The sequence below is a fragment of the Aedes albopictus genome, chromosome 2 (genome assembly GCF_035046485.1).
Source record: "Aedes albopictus strain Foshan chromosome 2, AalbF5, whole genome shotgun sequence".
Taxonomy (NCBI): domain Eukaryota; kingdom Metazoa; phylum Arthropoda; class Insecta; order Diptera; family Culicidae; genus Aedes; species Aedes albopictus.
Genome location: NC_085137.1, coordinates 30,527,008 through 30,550,071, shown reverse-complemented (window position 1 = coordinate 30,550,071; position 23,064 = coordinate 30,527,008). Strand labels below are relative to the sequence as shown.

Here is a 23,064-nt window from a genome sequence, read left to right as displayed (position 1 = left end):
TATACATGAAAATTAGGGTGGTTCCTATTTTCAAAGAAATTGGGAACCTTTTTTTTTAATTTGCAAGAATAACTATATACATTCTTCGGGAAAGTTGTAGGTTAGTGGGGCCCACACTTATATGAAAAACAAAAATTTCGAAAAATGCGAAGTCTTACCTCCTAAATCAGTAGTTTTGAACTCCTAGAAGCTACGTTCAAAATTTGTGCAAAATCAATTAAGCCTAAGGGGGCGCTCAAAACGCTTGAAGTTTGTATAGCAAAACTTGGCCAAATATATGCAGAAATTTTAAGTTTTCGAATTTTGCCGCTAGGTGGCGCTGTAAGCGTTCAATAAATAAACCCTTTTGTATTATTGTAGGTGACTATATGCCAAAGAAATTTGTCGAAGACCGCAAAGTGATCCGACGGCTTTGAAAAAAGTTATACCCTAGGCAAAGTGTGGCAAAGTATTGAGATTTCATTATTGATATTATTCCTTTACATGTATTGGAAAAACAACAATAAAGTTTATCCTCACTTTACACGGTGTGCCAAAAACCGTTATTAACAAATAAAAATGTCCACCCAAGTGGTACCCAGCATTCGAAAGATATGCTATTCTAGTATCATCTCTGAAAATTTTAAAATCTTTCATCGAGGGAAACTAAAGTTTTTGTAATTTGAAGATTTTGAGCCATTTCTCTAGGATTTTCTTATATGAGTAAATATGCACGCACGGTGTGCCTGATACCACTATTAACAAATAAAAATGTACTCCAAACTCACACCCGGCGTTCGAAAGATATACTATTTTAGTATCTCCTCCGAAAATTTGAAAATGTTTTATCGAGGGTGTTCACCGCACAGCCCCTCGTATTGGGCTCTACCATCGTGAGCCACAATGAGCAAGACCGTGAACCACTGTCAATCGAAATTGGATCGTCAAACCATGGTGAACCGTCAAGCTCGATGACGAGCAGAAACCAATAGTCAACAAACCATAGCATATTGGAATAGGCAGGGAAATTGAATTTTGAGCATTGTGCAAATTTTGTATCTTTTCTATTTAATATTATAAGTCTATAAGGTGAATTATATTACAATTGAACTACATGAAACACGGTTAAAACATACATAAATATTGCAGGCTAAATTCGAAGATAAATACGTTGTTGTGTGTAGTGTAAGGTGAAGTACGTGAGGAGACCGAATTGTGAGTAGATTATTAATTAGTTATTGCGCTTTATCTGAAATAAATATGTTCGCTTAGCTTAAGCTGATCACACCTAATTTGGGCTTATTGGTCATCGCTGGAGAACTCCTATCACACCTACCACAACATTCTTAAGAATTCGCCCGACCCAGGATGAGTTCGCAGTCGAATGTACGGCAAACCCGGTCGCAGACGAGGGCTCAGCAGGCGAATGCTAACCTCCACCCGGGTGACAACGGCAACGCACCGACTAATTCGTCGGAGGATTCCTTCATCCCATCGATGATCGACAAAGACGGAGGTGAGTTGCGCGATTGTGCTGGTTGCGATCGACCAAATAATTCCGAGCGGTACATGGTACAGTGTCGTAACTGTAACCATTGGTACCACTTTACCTGTGCCGATGTTGATACGGCCACGGTACGCTCGTCTAGTTTCGTGTGTGTAGTGTGCATGCCTGGCGGAGCTTCTGAGGTTCGGGAAGCGGCACCGAGTCAACTTAGCGGTATTTCGAGCACGTCCAGCGCTCGTAGAGCGAAAGTAGACCGCGAACTACTGCGTCTGGAAGAGGAGCAGAGGTTGCTGGAGGAATTGAACCGGGAGCGAGTTGAAAAGGAGCGCGCTTTAAACGAACGTGAACTTCTGGAGCGGCTTGAGCGTGGCAGGCAGTTCATTGCTCGCAAGCATGAATTGCTCAGTCGGAAGGACGACGAGGAAGGACGAAGCGTACGTAGTATGCGGAGCAGTCGGAGCAGTGCCAAACGAACGGAGGACTGGGTGAGGCAGTCAAGGACGACCGAGATTTCCGGTGGGGTTGTTGGTGAACAGACACCCGCGTCTATATCTGCAAACACTGACCATCTTGTTGGAGATGCACTTTCGATTGAACCGCAGGGAGTACACTCTTCATCGACGCCGATAAAGACTGCGGTATCGGCAGTGGTACCCTGTGACGACGACAGAGCAGGAACGGGATCGGAGGCGAAATCTGTCCCGCAGACCGTGGAGAGCGTGACGATTGGAGAGGAGTCTGAGGATTCCCTTGACGTTGCCGCTGGAGGTGTCACAGGTGAAGAAAAGCGTGGATCCCGACCGACCAGTCTACCGAGTCTACCATATGTCAATCTTCAACCGTATGCAGATCTTCTCAAGGTTGAAGAAGTAGATCCGAATTCCGAGTTGGTTTCGAATGCTGGAGTGGTGCCTAAAATCAATCGCTTCGGCGCACATTGCTACAAGCGTTGGAGCGTTGAAACCGGAGAGCTCCGGAAGCAGAATGCTCTGCAGTTGCAGAGACAGACAGAAGCGGAACAGCGGGTCATCCAGGATTTGATGGACAAGCACCAGTTCGATATTGACTCACGGCGGAAACGGGAAGTACAATTAGTAAACCGCATCAAAAATCTTCAGCTGCAATACTCCGAAGAGCTGAAACTGCTGCGAGAAGCGGAAGACAACTTGCGGAGCCAGCTCGAGCATAGAAAGCGATCACAAACAAGCTTGGAGACGCAGATCAAGGATAGGGAGAAGTCTTTCGCCGAAGAGAAAGAGCGGATGCGCACTTCGGAAGCAGATTTACGCAAACTGCTCGACCAACGTAATAGGGAATGCGAAGCACTTCGGCTACAAGTGGCAGAACTAGAGAGTGAAGTCCAGTGTCTGCGAGAGACACAACAACAGATGCAGTGGCAAATGGACGAAAGCCGCCGTCGCGAAAACGAAGCTGTTCGTCTACGTAGAGAAGCGGAAAAGGAGTACTGGAGTTTACACGACGAGGTACAGCAAGTCATCAACCGCAATGAAGATCAGTCAGTTGGTGAAAGTTCGTCTCCTCCTTTGCCGCCTCCCCCTATCTCATGGTTTGACCCCGTGAATGGGCCGAACACAGGCAGCAGTTTGGATACGTCCCTTCTTCCACCTCCTCCTCCAATGTTGTTGGATAATGCTCTGTCAAATGACCGACCAGAAATTCCACCACAATCCGGGCGACTTGATAGTGGTAGAATCGACATGCCTGTCCCATTTCCACCCACTTCGAATGTGTTCCCTGCAGTACCAAGAGCCCATTCCCAAGCGTCTTTCCAAGGTTTAGTGCCGGCCTACACAGGTGGTTATTTGGGACCATCACCTCAACAACTGGCTGCGAGGCAGGTTGTAACCAAAGAGCTACCGATTTTCTCCGGGGACCCGATTGATTGGCCGCTGTTCATAAGCAGCTTTCAGCATTCAACGGAGGCGTGTGGGTACACTAACTCCGAGAATCTTCTGCGACTACAGCGTAGTTTGAGAGGTAGTGCGAAGGACTCCGTCAGTAGCTTTCTACTCCACCCATCGACAGTACCCCAAGTCGTGTCCACACTGCAGCAGTTGTACGGCCGCCCGGAGCAGATAGTAAACAACATGATCGCCAAAGTTCGGGCAACACCTCCTCCGAAACCTGATCGGCTAGAGACTCTCGTGAGCTTTGGACTGGTGGTTCAAAACCTTTGTGGGCATCTGAAGGCAGTAGGGCTTGAGCGACACCTTGCAAACCCGATCCTACTCCAAGAGCTGGTCGACAAGTTACCAGCGACGGTGAAATTTAGCTGGGCGCTCTACCAGGAACAAGTTCCAATAGTAGACCTAAATGTATTCAGCGATTACATGGCGAAAATATCATCAGCGGCAAGTGGCGTTACTCAACTAGCTAACATCCCACAGAAAACAGCGAAGGACGAGCGATGCCGGCAGAAAGAGAGAACGTTTGTGAACGCGCACGTATCCACAGATCAACCGAAGTCGAATCGTCGTGACGAAACCGAGAGAAGTGTCATGAACGTGGGAAAGCAGAAGGAAAAGGAGGCCAGCAACAGCAGTAAAACGTGCTCGATGTGTAACGTCGATAACCACCAAATAGAGACGTGTGCATCCTTTAAAGGATTGGATCTAGATGGTAGGTGGAAAGCGGTAAAACTGAATAAACTGTGTGCCCGTTGCCTCACATCTCACGCACGTTGGCCGTGTAGGGGAGAAGTTTGCGGAATCAATAACTGTCCCAAACGCCATCATCGTTTACTCCACTTCGAGCCACCGCCGGCGACTAAGTCCAATGCAGTCGTTACGGTTCACCGTCAGCTGTCATCGTCAACGCTATTCCGAATCCTCCCTGTTTGGGAAAAAAGGTCATGTCGACACTTACGCTTTCCTTGATGACGGATCGTCAGTGACGCTTGTCGAACGGTCAATCGCAGAAGCACTTGGAGCTAGCGGAGCGGAAGAAACGTTGCGTATCGAATGGACTGGAGGCATCAACAAGACCATTACTGGCGCAGAAGTGGTCACGATGGAGATATCCGGAACAGGCGGCTACAAGCGGTACAAGTTGTCCGAGGTATACACAGTCGATAACCTTGGATTACCACAACAGACCATGGATTACGCAGAGCTTTCTAAACAATTTGCGCACATCCGTAAGCTTCCGGTGAAAAGCTTGAGTTCCGCTGTACCTGGTATCTTGATCGGGCAGAGTAACTGTCACCTATTAGCTACGCTGAAACTGTGGGAGGGCAAACTCACCGAACCAATTGCAGCGAAGACCAGGATTGGGTGGACGGTGTGCGGAAGTCTACGGAAAACTCGAATTCACCAACAACTACACATATCCGAGTCCACGGACGTTGATCTCCACGAATACGTTCAGCAATTCTTCGACATTGAGAGTTTGGGGGTAGCTGTTGTGCCTACTGTAAAAACCGAAGAGGAAGAGCGTGCGAATAAGATCCTGGAGGAAACTACGCGGCGTTTGGATGGTGGAAAATATGAGACAGGTCTGCTCTGGAAACACGACTACGTGGAGTTTCCAGACAGTCGACCGATGGCGGAACGACGCTTCAAGTGTTTGGAGAAACGGTTGGCTAGAAATGCAGTATTGTACGACAGCTTCCGGCAGCAAATATCGGACTTCAAGGAGGAGGGCTACATACACGAAGCAACGAAAGAAGAAGTTGAAGGGTTCGACCAGCGGCGAACATGGTTTTTGCCAATTGGAGTCGTAGTCAACCACAAGAAAGGGAAGGTGCGAGCAATCTGGGATGCAGCGGCGAAAGTAGACGGCGTATCTCTGAATTCTATGCTACTCAAGTGTCCGGATCTACTGACTCCATTATTGTCCGTGATGTTCCCCTACCGGGAGCGAGAAGTTGCAATATCAGCGGACATAAAAGAAATGTTTCTGCAGATTATGATCCGCGAGCAGGATCGGAGTGCTCTACTGTTTCCCTACAGGGACTCTCCAGAGCAGCCAATGAAAACCATGGTCAGCGACGTGGCAATATTTGGGGCGGCCTGCTCCCCTGCACAGTCGCAGTATGTCAAAAACAAGAATGCGGCAGAACAAGAAGCCGAATTTCCGAAAGGAGCAGCCGCGGTGAAAAAGAGACACTATGTGGACGACTATGTGGATAGTTTCGACACGGCAGAGGAAGCGTTGAATGTTGCGAAGGAAGTCATCGAGGTACACAAGCGAGCGGGGTTCCACATCCGCAATTGGATGTCCAGTGATAGCAAGGTTGTCGAGAACTTGGAAGAACCAAACCAGAATCCGTCAAAAACTATGCTGGCAGACAAGGAGAAGGAATTTGAACGAGTCTTGGGAATGGCGTGGAATCAAGAAGATGATGTTTTCTTATTTTCGCTGCAGCTTTGCGAGAATGTGAGTTCCCTACTAGACAACGGCAAGATTCCGACAAAAAGAGAAATGCTCCGCTTGGTTATGAGCATCTACGACCCACTGGGATTGATAGCGTCGTTCGTGATACACGGAAAAGTAATCATCCAGGAAGTATGGCGGACTGATGCAAGCTGGGATAGCCAAATCTCGGCGGACATCGCTATTCGCTGGAAGGAATGGATAGCAACGCTAAAGGAAATGGATAAACTGCGTATCCCACGATGTTACTTTCCAGGTTACGATCCCGAAAGCTTCAAAAACTTGGAGCTACATGTTTTTGTGGATGCAAGTGAACAGGCTTTTGCGGCAGTTGCGTATTTCCGTATAACAGACAGAGGACAGATAAGAGTCGCACTTGTATCATCCAAAACGAAGGTCGCACCACTTCGAGGGCTATCAATTCCTCGGCTGGAACTAATGGCGGCTTTACTGGGAGCTCGCTTGCGGAGAACTGTGGAGGACAATCATTCGTTGAAGATCAAAAAAACCTTTTTCTGGAGCGATTCATCCACCGTCTGCTCGTGGATCAAATCCGATACACGTCGGTATCGTCAATTTGTCGCTTTTCGGGTTAACGAGATTTTGGCCCTTTCCAGTGTTGATGAATGGCGGTGGATTTCGACGAAAGTCAATGTGGCAGACGAAGCCACGAAATGGGGCAAAGGCCCAGCTTGTAGCATCAACAGCCGGTGGTTCCATGGACCCGATTTCCTCTACAGCAGTGAAGCAGATTGTTCGGCGGTTCCGGAAGAAGGTTTGGATGAAAGCTACAGGGAGCTGCGAGAAGCGTACGTGTGCAGTCATCTGGTCAGGATACCCATAGTTGATACAGCAAGGTTTTCTCGATTCGAAAGAATGCTGCGTGCTGTGGCATACGTCCATTGTTTCGTTGATAGTCTACGAGCGGTGAAATACGGCAGACATGGAAATACCGTTGGAGTGTCAAGCGAAGAAATACAGAAAGCAGAGCGGACGTTGTGGCAAATTGCGCAGTCCGACGCGTTCCCGGACGAAGTTGCTGTATTGAACAAGGATGGCAGAAAGTCACTTCAAGCGATAAATGATACAGGATACGAATAATCCAAGATAGCCTTGTTCTTGCAGAAGCATGATGCCGACGCCTCACACCGAGCTCGTATCATAGAGACTCAAAGCACCCGATGCATGCTTTATCGCGTGATGACCCGTTATCGGATCATGTAACAAGTCGTGATAAATTATATTCATCACAATTTATTCCACTTATACACCCGTAGACCGCATTCATGATCAGAAGTAATGCATTCATAAGCATATCTGGAAGCTAAACCAGTAAGAATGCTCAAAAAGTGAATGAAATCACGAATTTATCATTTCAATTGCATGATAAGGATCGCATCGCGCAAGCACATACCGAGCGAATCATTCTTCTCGGACCAAAGTTTGTTACGATGCTTGACGACAAAATGTTATCGTTGTTGCTATGATCGCGCGATGCCTTTCAACCGCGACACATTCAAGATCTGATCATGATCACTAGATTTCCAAAACCTGGAACGAAATGGAAACAATCAGAAGCAAATAGGAGCATCCAGCAGTCTCCTGAAGCAGTCACCATTCGCCGACAAGTACGGAGTGTTGCGGGTAGGAAGCAGAGCTGCTGCTTCACAGATACTAGCCTACGATACAAAGTTCCCCATCATTTTGCTTCGAAACCATCGGATTACTGCGTTGCTGTTGGATTTCTACCATCGGAAATACGGCCATGCCAACGATGAAACAGTGGTCAATGAGATCCGTCAGAAATTCCACGTTCCACGTTTACGCGTGGAAGTTCGCCTGGCACGGAAGCACTGCATGTGGTGTCGTGTATACAAGTCAACTCCTGTTGCTCCTAAAATGGGACCACTACCAGCTGTACGATTACAACCGTGTGTTCGCCCGTTTACGTTCGTAGGAGTCGACATATTCGGGCCGTATCTGGTGAAGGTTGGACGAAGTGCAGCGAAACGATGGGTGTGTCTCTTCACCTGCCTTTCCATCCGTGCTGTTCATCTCGAGGTGGTTAGCAGTTTGTCTACCGACTCCTGTAAGAAGGCGTTTAGAAGATTTATAGCTCGACGAGGAGCTCCTCAGGAAGTTTATTCTGACAACGGTACGAACTTTGTTGGAACAAATCGTGATTTACAGGACGAAGTCAGCAAGATCCACAACGAATTGGGCAGCACTTTTACGAATGCCAGGACCCAGTGGAAGTTTAATCCACCTGCCGCTCCCCATATGGGGGGCTGTTGGGAGAGAATGGTTCGTGCAGTAAAGACAGCACTTGGAGGCATACCCACCGCGCGAAAGCTGGACGATGAATCGTTTGCAACTGTGTTGGCCGAAGCAGAGAGTATGGTCAATTCCCGGCCACTCACGTTTATCCCGTTAGAAACGGCAGATCACGAGTCGCTAACTCCAAATCATTTTTTGTTGCTAAGTTCGAACGGGGTACGGGAGCCAGAGAAGTTTTCAACGGATGCAGGTATGGCGCTGAGAAGCAGTTGGAATATGGTAAAGCATACATTAGACAACTTCTGGCGCCGGTGGGTGGTTGAATATCTGCCGACAATAATAAGACGAACTAAGTGGTTCAGAGATGTTCAGCCGATAAAAACAGGAGACCTGGTACTCATAGTGGACGAAAACGTGAGGAACCGGTGGATTCGCGGCCGAGTGATACAAACGATACCAGGAAAAGATGGCGTTCCACGCAGAGCGGAAGTGATGACATCGGGAGGAGTTCTGAAGAGGCCCGTCACGAAGCTGGCTGTACTGGATGTGATGAGAACTGGTGACGCAGGACCGGAAGTCACGGCGACACGCGGGGGAGGATGTTCACCGCACAGCCCCTCGTATTGGGCTCTACCATCGTGAGCCACAATGAGCAAGACCGTGAACCACTGTCAATCGAAATTGGATCGTCAAACCATGGTGAACCGTCAAGCTCGATGACGAGCAGAAACCAATAGTCAACAAACCATAGCATATTGGAATAGGCAGGGAAATTGAATTTTGAGCATTGTGCAAATTTTGTATCTTTTCTATTTAATATTATAAGTCTATAAGGTGAATTATATTACAATTGAACTACATGAAACACGGTTAAAACATACATAAATATTGCAGGCTAAATTCGAAGATAAATACGTTGTTGTGTGTAGTGTAAGGTGAAGTACGTGAGGAGACCGAATTGTGAGTAGATTATTAATTAGTTATTGCGCTTTATCTGAAATAAATATGTTCGCTTAGCTTAAGCTGATCACACCTAATTTGGGCTTATTGGTCATCGCTGGAGAACTCCTATCACACCTACCACAACAGAGGGAAACCAAAGTTTTTACTGTTTGAAGATTTTGCTCTATTTTCATTGAATAGGCTCATATATGGTAATATTGTCATATGATGTTTCATTGGCTCTTCAAATCATAAACAAATACATATTAATAAGTTTCACAAACACCGTTCCAAAGATACAACATTTAAACAACTTCTCTGAAAATTTGACATTTCATTGAAACGCTCACAAATTACAGTGGTTAGAAAATATCATATCATATCATGATAAAGTGTAATGAAAATGTAGTAATTTCATAGAATATTATTTCAATGTCTCATGTTAATTATTCCTCGCAATGAATATATAATTTGTAACTCATCAAAAACTTTGATTATATATCACATATTTTGCGATACTATTACAAATCTCAGTAAGTGTTTTTAACGTGTTTATAGATAAAGCGGTAGTATGCATATCTCCAATGAAATTGAAATTAAAAGCTTAAAATTGTTGTTACTGATGATCATTCAAATGTAAAATTTCTAAATTCACGGAAGACACGTTAGTAACATGACGTATAAAAGCTGGGTAGTGAAACGATTAGCATTTAGGTTTACTTTAAAAGCTTCAATATCTTAAACATTATACCAACGATTGGCAAAGCTTCCTAGGAATACTAAAACATTGGGCTGATAATTCAGTTTAACTCTCGTTTCACCATGAAACGTTTTCAAATTCACAGACAAGATACCAATATATTTATAACGTGCTTAAAAACAAAAAAAAAACGGTGCCAAACACTTAGAAAGTTTATGTAATCAACGCTCACGGCGTGCCACATTTTTATTTGTATTCGAATAGCAGGTAGAACTATGAAATATTAAACTACGGTAATTGACATTCCTCTCAATGAAATGTTGCCAAATGTGGAGCGGACCCGGTGTGTTGGTTAGAACACTTGACTATCTCGCCGAAGACCTGGGATCGAATCCCACTCCCGACAAACTCACTAAATTTGAGTTCTTTCTTTGGAAGGAAAGTAAAGCGTGGGTCCCGAGATGAACTAGCCTAGGGCTAAAAATCTCGTTAATACAGATAAAACAAAATGTGGCCAAATTTTCAGAGAAGTTGCTTGAATTTTTATTGTACTTTTGGAATTTGTGAAACTCATGACGCCGTTCAACACTAGTTCGCGTCATCGGATGAGAAAAAAATTATAATAGGGGTTTGGGACCCTAGAAAATGCGTATAACAGTTGAACACCCCAAGTTCTCAATTCAAACTTTGGTCTTTAACTGTGAAGTCCAATACTTTTTCAAAAATTCTTTCACTATGACACTTCTAGGGTTCCAAAACCCTGTTCTTTTTTCTCTTATCTCATAATACGATTTTTTTTTTTAAATTTTGTTTAGCAGTCTTATTATTTGTTTAAGATATGAAGAACACCGCATATTCCCATATATGAGCTAATTCTATGAAAATATAGGGAAATCTTCAGACAGTAAAAACTTTGGTTTCCCTCAATAAAACATTTTCAAATTTTCGGAGGAGATACTAGAATAGTATATCTTTCGAACGCCGGGTGTGAGTTTGGAGTACATTTTTGTTTGTTAATAGTGGTATCAGGCACATCGTGCGTGCATATTTACTCATAAGAAAATCCTATAGAAATGGCTCAAAATCTTCAAAACACAAAAACTTTAGTTTCCCTCGTTGAAAGATTTTCAAATTTTCAGAGGAGATACTAGAATAGTATATCTTTCGAATGCCGGGTGCCACTTGGGTGGACATTTTTATTTGTTAATAACGGTTTTTGGCACACCGTGTTTACCTAGGGTATAACGTTTTTCACAGATGTTGGATCACTTTGCGGTCTTCGACAAAGTTACCTGGCATATAATTACCCACAATAATACGCTTACAGCGCCACCTAGCGGCCAAATTCGAAAACTTAAAATCTCTGCATACATTTGGGCAAGTTTTCCCATACAAATTTCAAGCGTTTTATGCGCCCCTTAGGCTCAACCGATTTTGCTCAAATTTTGAACGGTCCAAAACTACTGATTTAGGAGATAAGACTTGGCATTTTTCGAAATTTTTGTTTTTCATATAAGTGTGGGCTACCTTATTGTAGGTGTATCAATTTTGAGCAAGTTTGCTGAAGACACTTTTTATTTAGCTTTAAAATTGACCGATCTAGAGGAATTTTACTGAATAAGCTTAGGGTGGTAAAAAAACCGGTTTTCTGGCGTTAGCTTTTTCAGTTTCGGTTTTTCATCAAAGTCGCCCAAGAAGCACTTGTAGAGCATTTAAAGATGCGTCGTTTCGTGTGCTGAGATGGTCGTTATCTCTTTTGGTTCAAAAGTTACAGGCGTTATTCTTAAAAAGTCATAGTTTTTTTATTAAGGTGTTATGACGGGTTGGGACAAACATAAAAAATATCTTTTGCCCGCATTCAAAAGAAGAAATGTTGTTATAAAACATATCAAAAAATTAGAGGGATGTTATTTTTGTAACTCAAGTGAAATATACTTGAAAAGTTCCTATTTTTTCTAGAAAATCGTCAATATCTTTTGGACGGAATGACGTAGCAACATTCTCAGCGCACGAAAATGTGCATTTTTTAAAGCTCTAAAAATGGTTGTTAGACAACTTTGATGAGAAATTTTAAACAAAAAAGATAAAGCGTTTAAACTGTTTTGACCAAATTTGGAGCATTTTCCACAGTTTTCTTAGGGTGACGCTGGAACAAACCGTTTTATTGCTTTATGTTTTTTGTTTGAAATTTCTCTTCAAAGTCACCTAAGAACCACTTTTAGAGCTTCAAAGAACGCGCATTTTCGTGCGCTGAGAATGTTGCTGCGTCATTCCGTTCAGAAGATACTGATGTTTTTTTTAGAAAAAATAGGCACTTTTCAAGTATTTTTCACTTGAGTTACAAAAATAACACCCCTCTTATTTTTTGATATGTTTTATAACAACATTTCTTCTTTTGAATGCAGGGAAAAGATATTTTTTATGTTTGCCTCAACCCATCATAAACCCTTTTTAAAAAACTTTGATTTTTTAAGAAAAACGCCTATAACTTTTGAACCGAAAGAGATAACGACCATCCCAGCGCGCGAAACGACGCATCTTCAAATGCTCTACAAGTGTTTCTTGGGCGACTTTGATAAAAAATCGAAACTGAAAAAGTTAATGCCAGAAAACCGATTTTTCTTGAACCACCCTAAGTTTATTCAGAAAAATACCTCTATATCGGTCAATTTTAAAGCTACATAAAGAGTGTCTTCAGCAAACTTGCTCAAAATTGATAGATCTACAACTTTCCCGAAGAATGTACACAGTTATTCTTGCAAATAAAAAAGTTTGTTTACCAATTTCTTTGAAAATATGGACCGCCCCAATTTTCATGCACATTTTAAAGAGGGCCTTATTATAAGGGACAACTTTGTAGAAGACCATATTTGCCTAAAAACTCATTTGAAGGCGTTAAATGTATCTTTCCTCGTAAATCTGGTTCGTGGACCACTGTGCGCTGGCTCCATGGGTGCTCAGGATAGAAAAACAGAACAAAATAATTTGTAGGATTTTTTTTTCGTAATTATTCCAGGACTGATGTTTCGACAACATCATTCAAAAAAAGTTCGTTGTCGATATTTGAAAAATATTCACCAAATCTGACTATGAAGACGCTAGAGTGGCCCAAATACGAAAATTTCGGAAAATGTTGTCTTTGAGCTGATGAGTCGAAGGTTTGTGTAGCAATCCATTTCAGTGGTGTGGGTTTTTGGCTCAACATGAAAAAAACAACAGTTCATATTTAAAATACACATAAATATAAACAAAAAAAAACAGTTCATGTTATGGTGAACAAATTTGTAAAAGCCGCCTACGATTTCGCGCGCAAGTTCCGAACGATAAATAGGGTGCGATAACGAGAAGACCACCGAATGTCATCAATAAGTTAAAAGACAGCTTAGTTTCCATACTTTACAGGAAAAATATAGAAACGGAGCCAAAACTAATTTTAGTTTTGATTACAGCGTGTGCCAATGATAGGAACCCTGTACCAGTTATGGTTACATTTTTTAACTTCGGTTCCTTTTCGAACTATTTGCATGCATTCCTTATGGGGTTAGCCATAACTGATACACTATGGCGAAAAAGGGTGCAAGGAAGCCGAAATTTTAAGGAACATGATTTATTTCAACCATGATTTGAGGAAAATGTGGAGTTAAAATGAGTGCGTCTATCTTCTGTGAACAAGATCACAATTTTTTTTCTTGTTGATTCACAACGTTAAAGGGTGAAAATTAACTATGGCGAATAGTTGAAGCTATAGCCATAATTGGTACACTTATCCTATGTGCTGCATGCAACAAATGAGATAAAACGAAGTGTACCTTCATCCTCATCATTTCGTTGGCTTATACCGCAATTGAATTAAGTTTTAGCGTGGTATGATCTTCTACAAATTTGATCCCAAATGTAGGTCGGTTAAGTACCCATTTGACCAAATTGTTTTGAATATCCCCATTGCAATTTTCTCCTAGTAACCTATTGTACTGAACCTGAAAAGAGTTTGAGTCCACGATATCATAGGATAATAAATTTGTCATTTCATCACATGTTTTTCTCCGACACGGCACGTCTTGTAAGTAGCTGAAAACCTTTCAACACGTCGGCACTACACAGCAGTTCCATGTGAAGTGGTCCAACCGATGCCTATCCATTCACCCGATTCAACCGAAAACATAAAAAGCTAAAATTCAATAACCACCAAAGGCACGCAGCTGGGAATCAATTTGTGTTTTGTTTCTGCCCCAAGTACCATGCTGGGTCCGGACCTCGCTCACCGCCGCCTCACACACGACGGCAGCAGCGCATTCTTCCCCGGCACCAATTTACACACCACCTTACAACTGGCATGCATGTTCCAATTGAATAAATTACCGGTGAAGCTTTATTTTATCATTACACTTCCAGTTAAGAAGGTGTGCAATTTATTGCGAATCAGTTTTTGTTTTTTTTTTTGTCTTCGTCGATGACATGGTTCACATGGGGTACCTTCCGACCACAACCCGGTTGCACACTGTCTGCGTTGCGATCCTCACATATGTTGCAGTTGCACTCGGTGTGGGAGAATCTCTTCTTTGTTGCCGAGTGGGTGGCTTTTGGCTGTTCGAATTGATTGGTCAAGATTTGGGTTCGTTGGTTGCTGATGCATTCAAGTCGCCGCCGCCGCCGTTGCATCGGGGTTTGGATTTCATGTGCGATGTGTGGTGTTCAAGTGCATTCCCACGGCCACGAGCGAGGGGGTTTGCCAATCGGACGATTCTTCACTTGCAGTTGCAATTTTCCCACCTTCATGAGCCTGTGATCTCGCGGGAGATTGGAAGCGTCGAGATTTTGTAATCTGAGCAACTTCTTTAGATTTATTGCAATGTGCTGCAGTAATTCACCTGGGCTTATTGGTGGCTGTAACATTATCACATAATTCACCTGCTAACCGCCTCTTTAGGCACGTGGATAATGCGTTTTATGCGTTTATTAGCGCCAATCAACTGGATTATTAGGGGACTGTGCGTAACGCATTTTTCAACTCTTTATTGGATTCCACCTGTTCGCTATTCGACGACTTCTGAGTCTTTGCAGTGCAGTTAGTTCGCCCTCTCGAGGTTTGCTCCAAACGTTTTATCAGTAAAGCAAACTATCCATCGACAATAAAAATTTCCATTTTATTACCTCACTTTGGCCATAATTAGAGAAAAAGCGTAAAAAACGAACCGCCCGATAAGTCGATCAGCAAAAACCAATGCCGAGAGGAAACCCGTTTTCTCGAAATTTAAAATATTTCAAACTTTTACGAGTAAACGACAGCCTGGGCGCTGAAGACGACGAAGAAGAGGACAAAACTTGATCGATGACACGACATCGAAGCGTGAAGGTCCGCGAAAGGAGCTGTTAATTTAATTGTGCAAACTTCGTAGCCCCTCTCGTTGATGGTCTTCAATCACGGCGGCGATGATAACAACTTGGACGACATTCACCTGACTGACATGGGCGAACCGGATAGACCAGCAGACGGGGGACGAAAAAGAGATCGTCATTGGCGTAGGTATCATCGCTTCAGTTTGCTCCAGTAGTGTTGACTGATCGCTGTCAGATGATAATGCAGGGGTAGCACCTACGGCCGTGTGTCCACCGTTTTCGCATTTGGGTGTCCTAACACTCTATGGGTTACACCCCATTCTTTTGCTTCACGGTTCGTTATTTTGCTATAACCAAGTCAATTTTACAACAATTTACAAGAAATGTTGCACTCAGGGATACACGTACTTTCATCAAAACATCAAGTCAATCGACCACCAGGGTCATGAACAGAACTGATTCCCCAGCTCTTTGCAATATCCTTGCGATCTCTGACGTAGAATAACCACCATCGTGCAAACAAGGAGACCACAGCGGGTGCAGGGTCATTTAAATCCCCCAAACGATCGTCATTGTTAACGACGACCGTCAGCTCAAATCACTATATTTAGCGCACCCGACTGAATGACAAACTACGGTGGTCGCTGCCGCCGCCGCCGAGTTAGAGGGTCCCTCTTTGGGTCCACTTAGCGTTGCTACCTTAAATGGATCTTTACGGACGCTCACTCATCGTCGCGTCGGTTGGGCTGATTACTGGTCGTTGGAATGAGTCGCCGTTTAGACGAAAGTAAAAAAAAATCGGCACAGCTACGAGCATTCGAGCTGTCGGCCGAACACCCTGTTGACCGCAAAATTAGGCAAGTGTCGAACGTCGGTGTTGTCATTGATGCAGCCGTTCAGAGTGCACAGGAATTTAACGTGCACTACAGGTTGACCGTCTCTCTCTCTGCTTGTTGGCATTGCGCAGCGGAAGGCCTCAGCCAGCACCAATCAAATTACGGTAATTTACTTGCAAATTTCCAATGATAACAGCACTACTTCTGATATCATTCTCATAATACGATGACTTATGGCGTAAAGAAGCTTTTCTCCGTTCCCGGGATTGAGCGCCAACAGCGAAAGGGAAGGTATGCCGTTTGGAGTGTGCTATCGGAAATTCACTGGGTACTTTACTGGGTATCGGAGTGGTAACGGCATTGGCGACATCCTTCAATTGGTGGCAAGTGGCTGCAATCGGATTTGGGACTAATTGATTTTGGCGGCTCATTTTTGGCCTCTTCGGAGGTGAGAGGCTAATGGACATGTAGATGAACATAGGGCTTTCGTTGATAAAGCAATTGGAGTGATCGTGAATTCGAAATGCGATTTAGATTAGGCTGTGCTGTGATTCAAACTAAATTACAATCTCCTATCTGCTTTCTCGACTAAGCTACAAAAGGCTCAAATTGATTTGGAGAACCTTGCATGCTAAAACAACGAACTTAGAAAAAAGCTTTGATATTGATTTGTCAAAACCATTTTTGTGGGAAGAAACCAAAATTTAGGCAGGCATTACTTAAAATACACGGTATTTTTGGAAATTTGCATGCAATCGTTTCATTGATTCAGTTCAACATCAAATTAATGATAACACTGAATTAACAGTTTGCCGCCATAATACACGATTTGCAGCTGCAGTTCTCCAACATGGGTCACGCCCAACGCTCGCCAGATCACAGTCCACCTATTCAGCCCATCGTGCTATCTGCGCGCCTCGCCTTCTTGTGCCAATGGATGAAACCCCAACTTTGCAGGGTTGTTGTCCGGTATTTTTGCAACATGCTCTGTCCACCGTTTCCGTCCAGCTTTGCCCACTTTCAGGATGTTGGGTTCACTGTAGAGTGCAGCGAGCTTCTGAAACATCGTCCTTCTTCTTGGCGTAACATTCCCACTCGGACAAAGCCGGCTTCTTAGTTTAGTGCTATATGAGCACTTCCACAGTTTTTAACCAAGAGCTTCCTCTGCTATTGATCATTTTGCATATCGTGTGGCAGGCACGAAGATACTCTATGCTCAAAGAAGTCAAGGAACCTTCTATTACGATAAGTTCCTGCACCGACCGGGAATCAAACCCATCACCCTCAGCATGGTCAAGCTCAATACCCACGCCTTTACAGTTGTGGTTTTAGAGGCCCTGTAACTTGTATTACACTCAAGGTGGTAATAGATCTAAATTTGTATGGCCGGGTGTGTTGAAGAAACATTCCTTACGCTAAGTACCGACAGGCTTAAAAAGTGAAATTATCCTTTTGCACAGCCGTACTCAGGAAATAATGAACCAAACTTCAATGTTTTTGCGCCATCGTAATTCTACACTATCTTAGAAGCGTTTGATTTTTTTTATTTTTAGTTTTTAATTATGTGTATTTTAACTTAAATGCTAATTCTACACTCAAAAAGAAGCGTTTGATGAAAGCCGATAAAAATTTCATGCAGCTTCCGTTGAGAGCATTAGTTCCACATTTTTAAATTCTTCCGGTTCCGTTTTGCTCCCAGAATGATTATGTGTACAGTCAAGACTCTCATAACATCACTGATTGGAGGGCGCAATAAGCATGCGCTTAATAGGAGACTAAGAGCTTATGGCATTTCGAGTATTTAGGGGTGTGCCCAGTAGGCCGTCCCTTATTTTGCAAAAATTAGAAATGTTATAAGTTCGTGAGTGGAAAATGATCGTTTTAGCTAAGAAATGGTCGTGTCAAAATTTGAAGTCTGTATCTCAAGGCTAAGTGGTCCCTCAAGGGGTCTAAAGTTGTCAAAAATTGTATGGGACCAAAAAAACATGAAATTTTTTTTGACAAAAAAAAAATACGCTAATCTATTAAAACCGGTGATTTTAGGACCCTAAAGGGCCAAAAATGTGCTTAGAATTGCAATATCTCTACTCGTTTTTGAGTTATTGAACAAAATATTGTAAGTTTCCTACAAAATCTAAAAAAATGGTCAAAAATGCTGATTTTTCGGTTGTTTTTTGTCAATATCTTGAAAACGAGTAGAGATATCGTAAATCTAAGCACATTTTTGGTCTTTAGGGTCCTAAAATCACCGGTTTTAGTGGAATAGCGTATTTGTTTCGTCGAAAAAAAATTGATTTTTTTTTTGGTCCCATACTTTAGTCCCCTTGAGGGACCACTTAGCCTTGAGATACAGACTTCAAATTTTGACACGATCATTTTTTAGCTAAAACGATCATTTTCCACTCACGAACTCATAACATTTCTAATTTTTGCAAAATAAGGGACGGCCTAGTGACCAGTTATCTCGGGTGTATTATGAGATGGCGCGATATTTTCTTCGGAAAAGTTTTAGTGTTTGAAAAGATCTACCATTAACAGTTGGTAACTTACATCATGTTGATGTTGAAAAAAATATTATTTGATTTGCATTCTGGAGGATATGTTATTAAGTTTGTTTGGATTCCTGCACATTGTAATATTTATGGCAATGAACAGGCGGATTTATTGGCAAAATTTGGGGTTACTTGTGGTACACTTTATAATCGTGATATTGCAGCTTCTGAATATTTTTCCAAATCTTAGAAATTATTCTTTAAATACCTGGCAAATCAATTGGGATACTAGGAGCTGTCCATAAACCACGTGGTCATTTTTTTGGGACTTTTCAACCCCCCCCCCCTCCGCGTGGTCATTAGTCCATACAAAATTTTTTATTTGTCCATACAAAATGGTCATCAGCCGAACCCCCCCTCATGACCACGAGGTTTATGGACAGCCCCTAGTGATAAAGGGCGGTGGTGTCATTCAATATGTCCCAAAGTGAATAATTTTCCTTGGTTCAAAAATGTATCTGGGAGTAGAAATTTCATTTGCAAATTTTCAAGATTGATTTCCAATCACTATATTTGGTCGGCGTTAAGTCAGAGAGGACCATGTGTCTTTTACCTAATTTCTAGAAAAACGACTTTAAAGCTTGCAACTCTATAAGTTTTGAGTTTTTCAATAAATGTTCTTGATTTTTTGACATAAATCTTAATAACTATTCATCAAAGCATCGCTCTGTATTGATCGCGAAAAAACGTAAAAAAAAGCTTGAAACCGAGAAATTACTAAGTAATTGATTGTACTTAGTCCACTCTGGCTGAACGATTTTTGGCAAATCTACAACCAACTACAGTTCACACTCAAGTTTGTACATATTTGATGAACAAAAATGCACAAGTAGGACAACAGTTAATAGGATTGATGTATAATGTGAGCAGGAAGTTTGAAATTTGATATTTCTGTTATTAAACTGTTGATAACTATTTTCAATTTTTATGTTCAGTCAGAGTGGACCAAGTACAACAGTTCAATATCACATGAAGGGTAGTCAATTAATAAGCTATTTAAGAATTCTTAACTTGAACATTTTATAGCTAACAACTTTTGAATGTATTTTTATAATTCGATACGTTTATAAAATATTGTAGTTACACAGTTCATAATAATTTATTCAGATGACTCGCGTTTTTCAAAAATTCGTTCAGACAGAGTGAACCAAGTACACACTTCTTAAATTACCGGTAAAATCAATTTCTTCATAAAACGGGTATTGGTACATTTCAATAGGATGCCCAACAGCTACTAAACAAACATATTTTAATTTGGAAAGGATTACGAAGTATAAGGTAATTTCAAGCATTTTTTTTCAGAGACATGGTCCACTCTGTCTGCACGTGAATTACCACAATTTGCTTCAACACGATTATCTGTAAAATATGATATTTACCATAATAAAATGGATTTTCACGTGCTTTCTCGATCAATAATCATCAGAAAATGCGTTAGGGAGTCATACGGTTTGGAAACGTATTATATTTTGATGATAAACTGTTTTGATTATTGGATTTTAACCAATACATATTTTTTCAATTCTCTTGACATCAAGCATTTGGTCCACTCTGACTGCACACTATTATCGATTTTCTCAGTTCAATCAAAAGAAATTGTGCCATTACTCTCGTTAATTGTAACATTAAGAAAATCGGGTGAATGTTCCTAGTAGCTAAAGTAATTCTTAATCAAATGCCTTAAAAATCTCATTTTCGTCAATTTTGTTACTTGGTCCCCTCTGACTTAACGCCGACCATTTGTAATACAGTAATGTTCCGATTTTATCACGCCCTCCGCCCATCAGTCATTTATTTTTCATTAATTTACTGTTACATTTGAGAACAAGTGTTTCCCCTCTTCTTGAAGATGAATGTTAAAGGTGTGTTTTGCAACGGTAAAAATATTGATAATGCGTATAGATTTCGAAAAATGTTCTAAAGAATTTTTGAAAAGGGGCGTGATAAATTCGGAACAATACTGTAGTCATTAGTATCGTATCAATTTAAATGATACAAATTTATGTGAATGTGGCATATCCTATGAAGACATTGATCATATTATAATTAATTGTTCTCGGTTTATTGTACCGAGGAAAATATTGTTTGAGAGCATTATTACAGCAGGTTTTCCAATTCCTGTATCTATACGGTATATTTTGGGCACAAAAAATGAAACCATATTAAAACTTTTATTCAAATTTTTAAATGATATTGCATATTTCGTTTGATACTGTTTCCCTTTTTTTGGTATACTTTATTTTCAGCCTTGAAGATTCGTTTTTGGTGAATCCCTGACCCCTACCCTCTCCCCCACAAGGATTTCTGGATTTCTGAAGATTCGTTTCACGATGTGGCATGCTGTCCTCCTACAAGATTGCGGCTCTGCTATGGCAACTGCCGTGTGAGCCTTTAATTTTAAGTTATTATTGTAATGTTATTTGAAAAGATAAAAGAGGTTTTGTGCCTCTTTGAGAAAGATTTCGTTTTTGTAATGTTGAAATCACTCAAAGGGGTTTTTCCCTCTTTCAAAATTTGAAGTTAAAATAAACAATAACAATAACAATAACAGTTGGTAACTTGGCCGCTACAGTTGCCATCAGTAGTTTGAAGCTAACATCCTCTGCTATTGCAGTGCACTCACCCAACGTAGGTTCAAAGTTCTCAGCAAGCCCTTCTTAGGGACTGCTGACATATGGATCTTATCGCCCAAGGACGGGGTTGGCTGTATAAAGCTTGTCTCGCCAGAATGGAGGAATCGCATTCTGTAACACAGGATCTCTATTCATCAATAACACTAGTTTACAAAATAAAACGAAAGTCGTAAACTTCTGTCAACGACCAAAAATTTTGAAGCATAATTTAGCGCTGATTTCGAAACCGTGCTTCAAAAAATTTTAAATAGAACAGTTTTTGAGTTTTGGCTCAATATCGAGTTTTACGACTTTTTAAAATATGGAATTTACTAAAATTCAAATATCTCGCATTTTGTTCAACCAATTTTAAATCTTTTTCCATAAATTCAAAGCTGAATATATTTATTTTTTATTTATTTATTTATTTATTAACTTCATCTTCAGCTATAGCTGTACAGATTGTATGGTACTTAAATTAATTGCCTAATCCTAGTTTTAAAAGTCGTTCTAGTTAAATTAAAATCAAACCATGGTACACTGTTTAATAAGCAAACGCATCTCTCAAACGGGTGATGCTGACCATACGCTGTGGAATGCCGAGCAACCCAGAACAATTGTCGGTGACGTAAACGACGAGCCGGAGCATAGAAATTTACTTGATGTAGAAGATCTGGATAGTCTAAACGGTCACATAAAATATCGAATGCGAACATCATCTGTAGGAACTTACGTCTTTCACGAAGAGTTTCCAGTCGTATCAGCTGACATCGTTGTTCGTATTGTGGTAGTCTCCGCGGGTCATTCCATGGAAGCCTTCTTAGCGCAAACCTCAAAAAAACTGCGTTGAACTCGTTCTAAACGTTGTATCTGAGTTTCATGATATGGTGCCCAAACTGGCACAGCATATTCGAGTACACTACGCACAAAACAGCTATACAAGGTTTTGAGAGCGTACACGTCATCAAAATCGGCGGCATTACGACGAACGAAGCCTAGCAGCGAGAAACCTTTAGCCGTTGTCAGAGATATATGTTCGTTGAACTTTAGCTTTGAATCCATAATCACTCCAAGATCTTTTATAGATTCAACACGTTCAATTTTGTCTCCGTCTATGGTGTATTCAAAGCGAATTAGAGGCCTAGATCTTCGGAAGCTTATTACTTTACATTTCCCGGCGTTCAACAGCATACCATTAGATACACACCAGCTATCTACGGTATCGATGTCCTGCTGCAGAGCAATGCAGTCGATGACGGAACTGATGATCCTATACATTTTAAAGTCGTCTGCGAACATAAGGCGGTGAGAACTTATACGGTGACAGAGGTCATTAACAAACAGGATGAATATTAACGGGCCCAGATGGCTTCCCTGAGGCACTCCGGAAGGCGTGGTGTAAATGTCAGATTTTGCGGAGTTCAGTTTAACGAAAGCGGATCTACCAGTTAGATAAGAACGTAACCAAGCTATGAGCCACTGAGGGAATCCGTATTTCTCAAGCTTTTCCAGCGTTAAGGCGTGCGGTACTTTATCGAAAGCTTTCGCAAAATCTACATAGATGCTATCTACTTGGCAATGCTTTTCAAGGCTGGTATTCAACAAGCTCGTGTAGCTCATGAGGTTCGTTACGGTTGAGCGATTTTTCACAAAGCCATGCTGAAACTCGGAAAATATCGGTTTTGCGGCTGAATACATTCTATCATGAATAAGAAGCTCCAGGATTTTAGCTAAGCAACATAGTATCGATATTGGACGGTAGTTTTCTACATTATGAATGCTGCCCGATTTGTGTATAGGAACGACTGACGACAATTTCCATACATCCGGAAAAACGCCTTGTTCCAGGGATAGGTTAAACAGTAGGCAAACCGGAGGCCCAAGTATTTCTGCACATTTTTTAATGAAAACAGGCGGAAGCTTATCA

At 41.8% G+C, this 23,064-nt stretch overlaps 2 protein-coding genes across 2 annotated transcripts; both read left to right on the top strand.

The window, feature by feature from the left end:
• Window positions 1-835: 835 nt before the first annotated feature.
• On the top strand, window positions 836-4,383 carry LOC134286010 (uncharacterized). Its single transcript, XM_062847570.1, has 2 exons — window positions 836-1,194; window positions 1,252-4,383. The coding sequence occupies exon 2, from the start codon at window positions 1,348-1,350 to the stop codon at window positions 4,381-4,383; it is 3,036 nt and encodes a 1,011-aa protein (XP_062703554.1). The 5' UTR covers window positions 836-1,194; window positions 1,252-1,347.
• Window positions 4,384-4,516: 133 nt separating this feature from the next.
• On the top strand, window positions 4,517-8,800 carry LOC134286008 (uncharacterized). Its single transcript, XM_062847569.1, has 2 exons — window positions 4,517-6,938; window positions 7,422-8,800. Exons 1-2 carry the CDS (start codon window positions 4,517-4,519, stop codon window positions 8,798-8,800), a joined length of 3,801 nt encoding a protein of 1,266 aa, XP_062703553.1.
• Window positions 8,801-23,064: the final 14,264 nt, after the last annotated feature.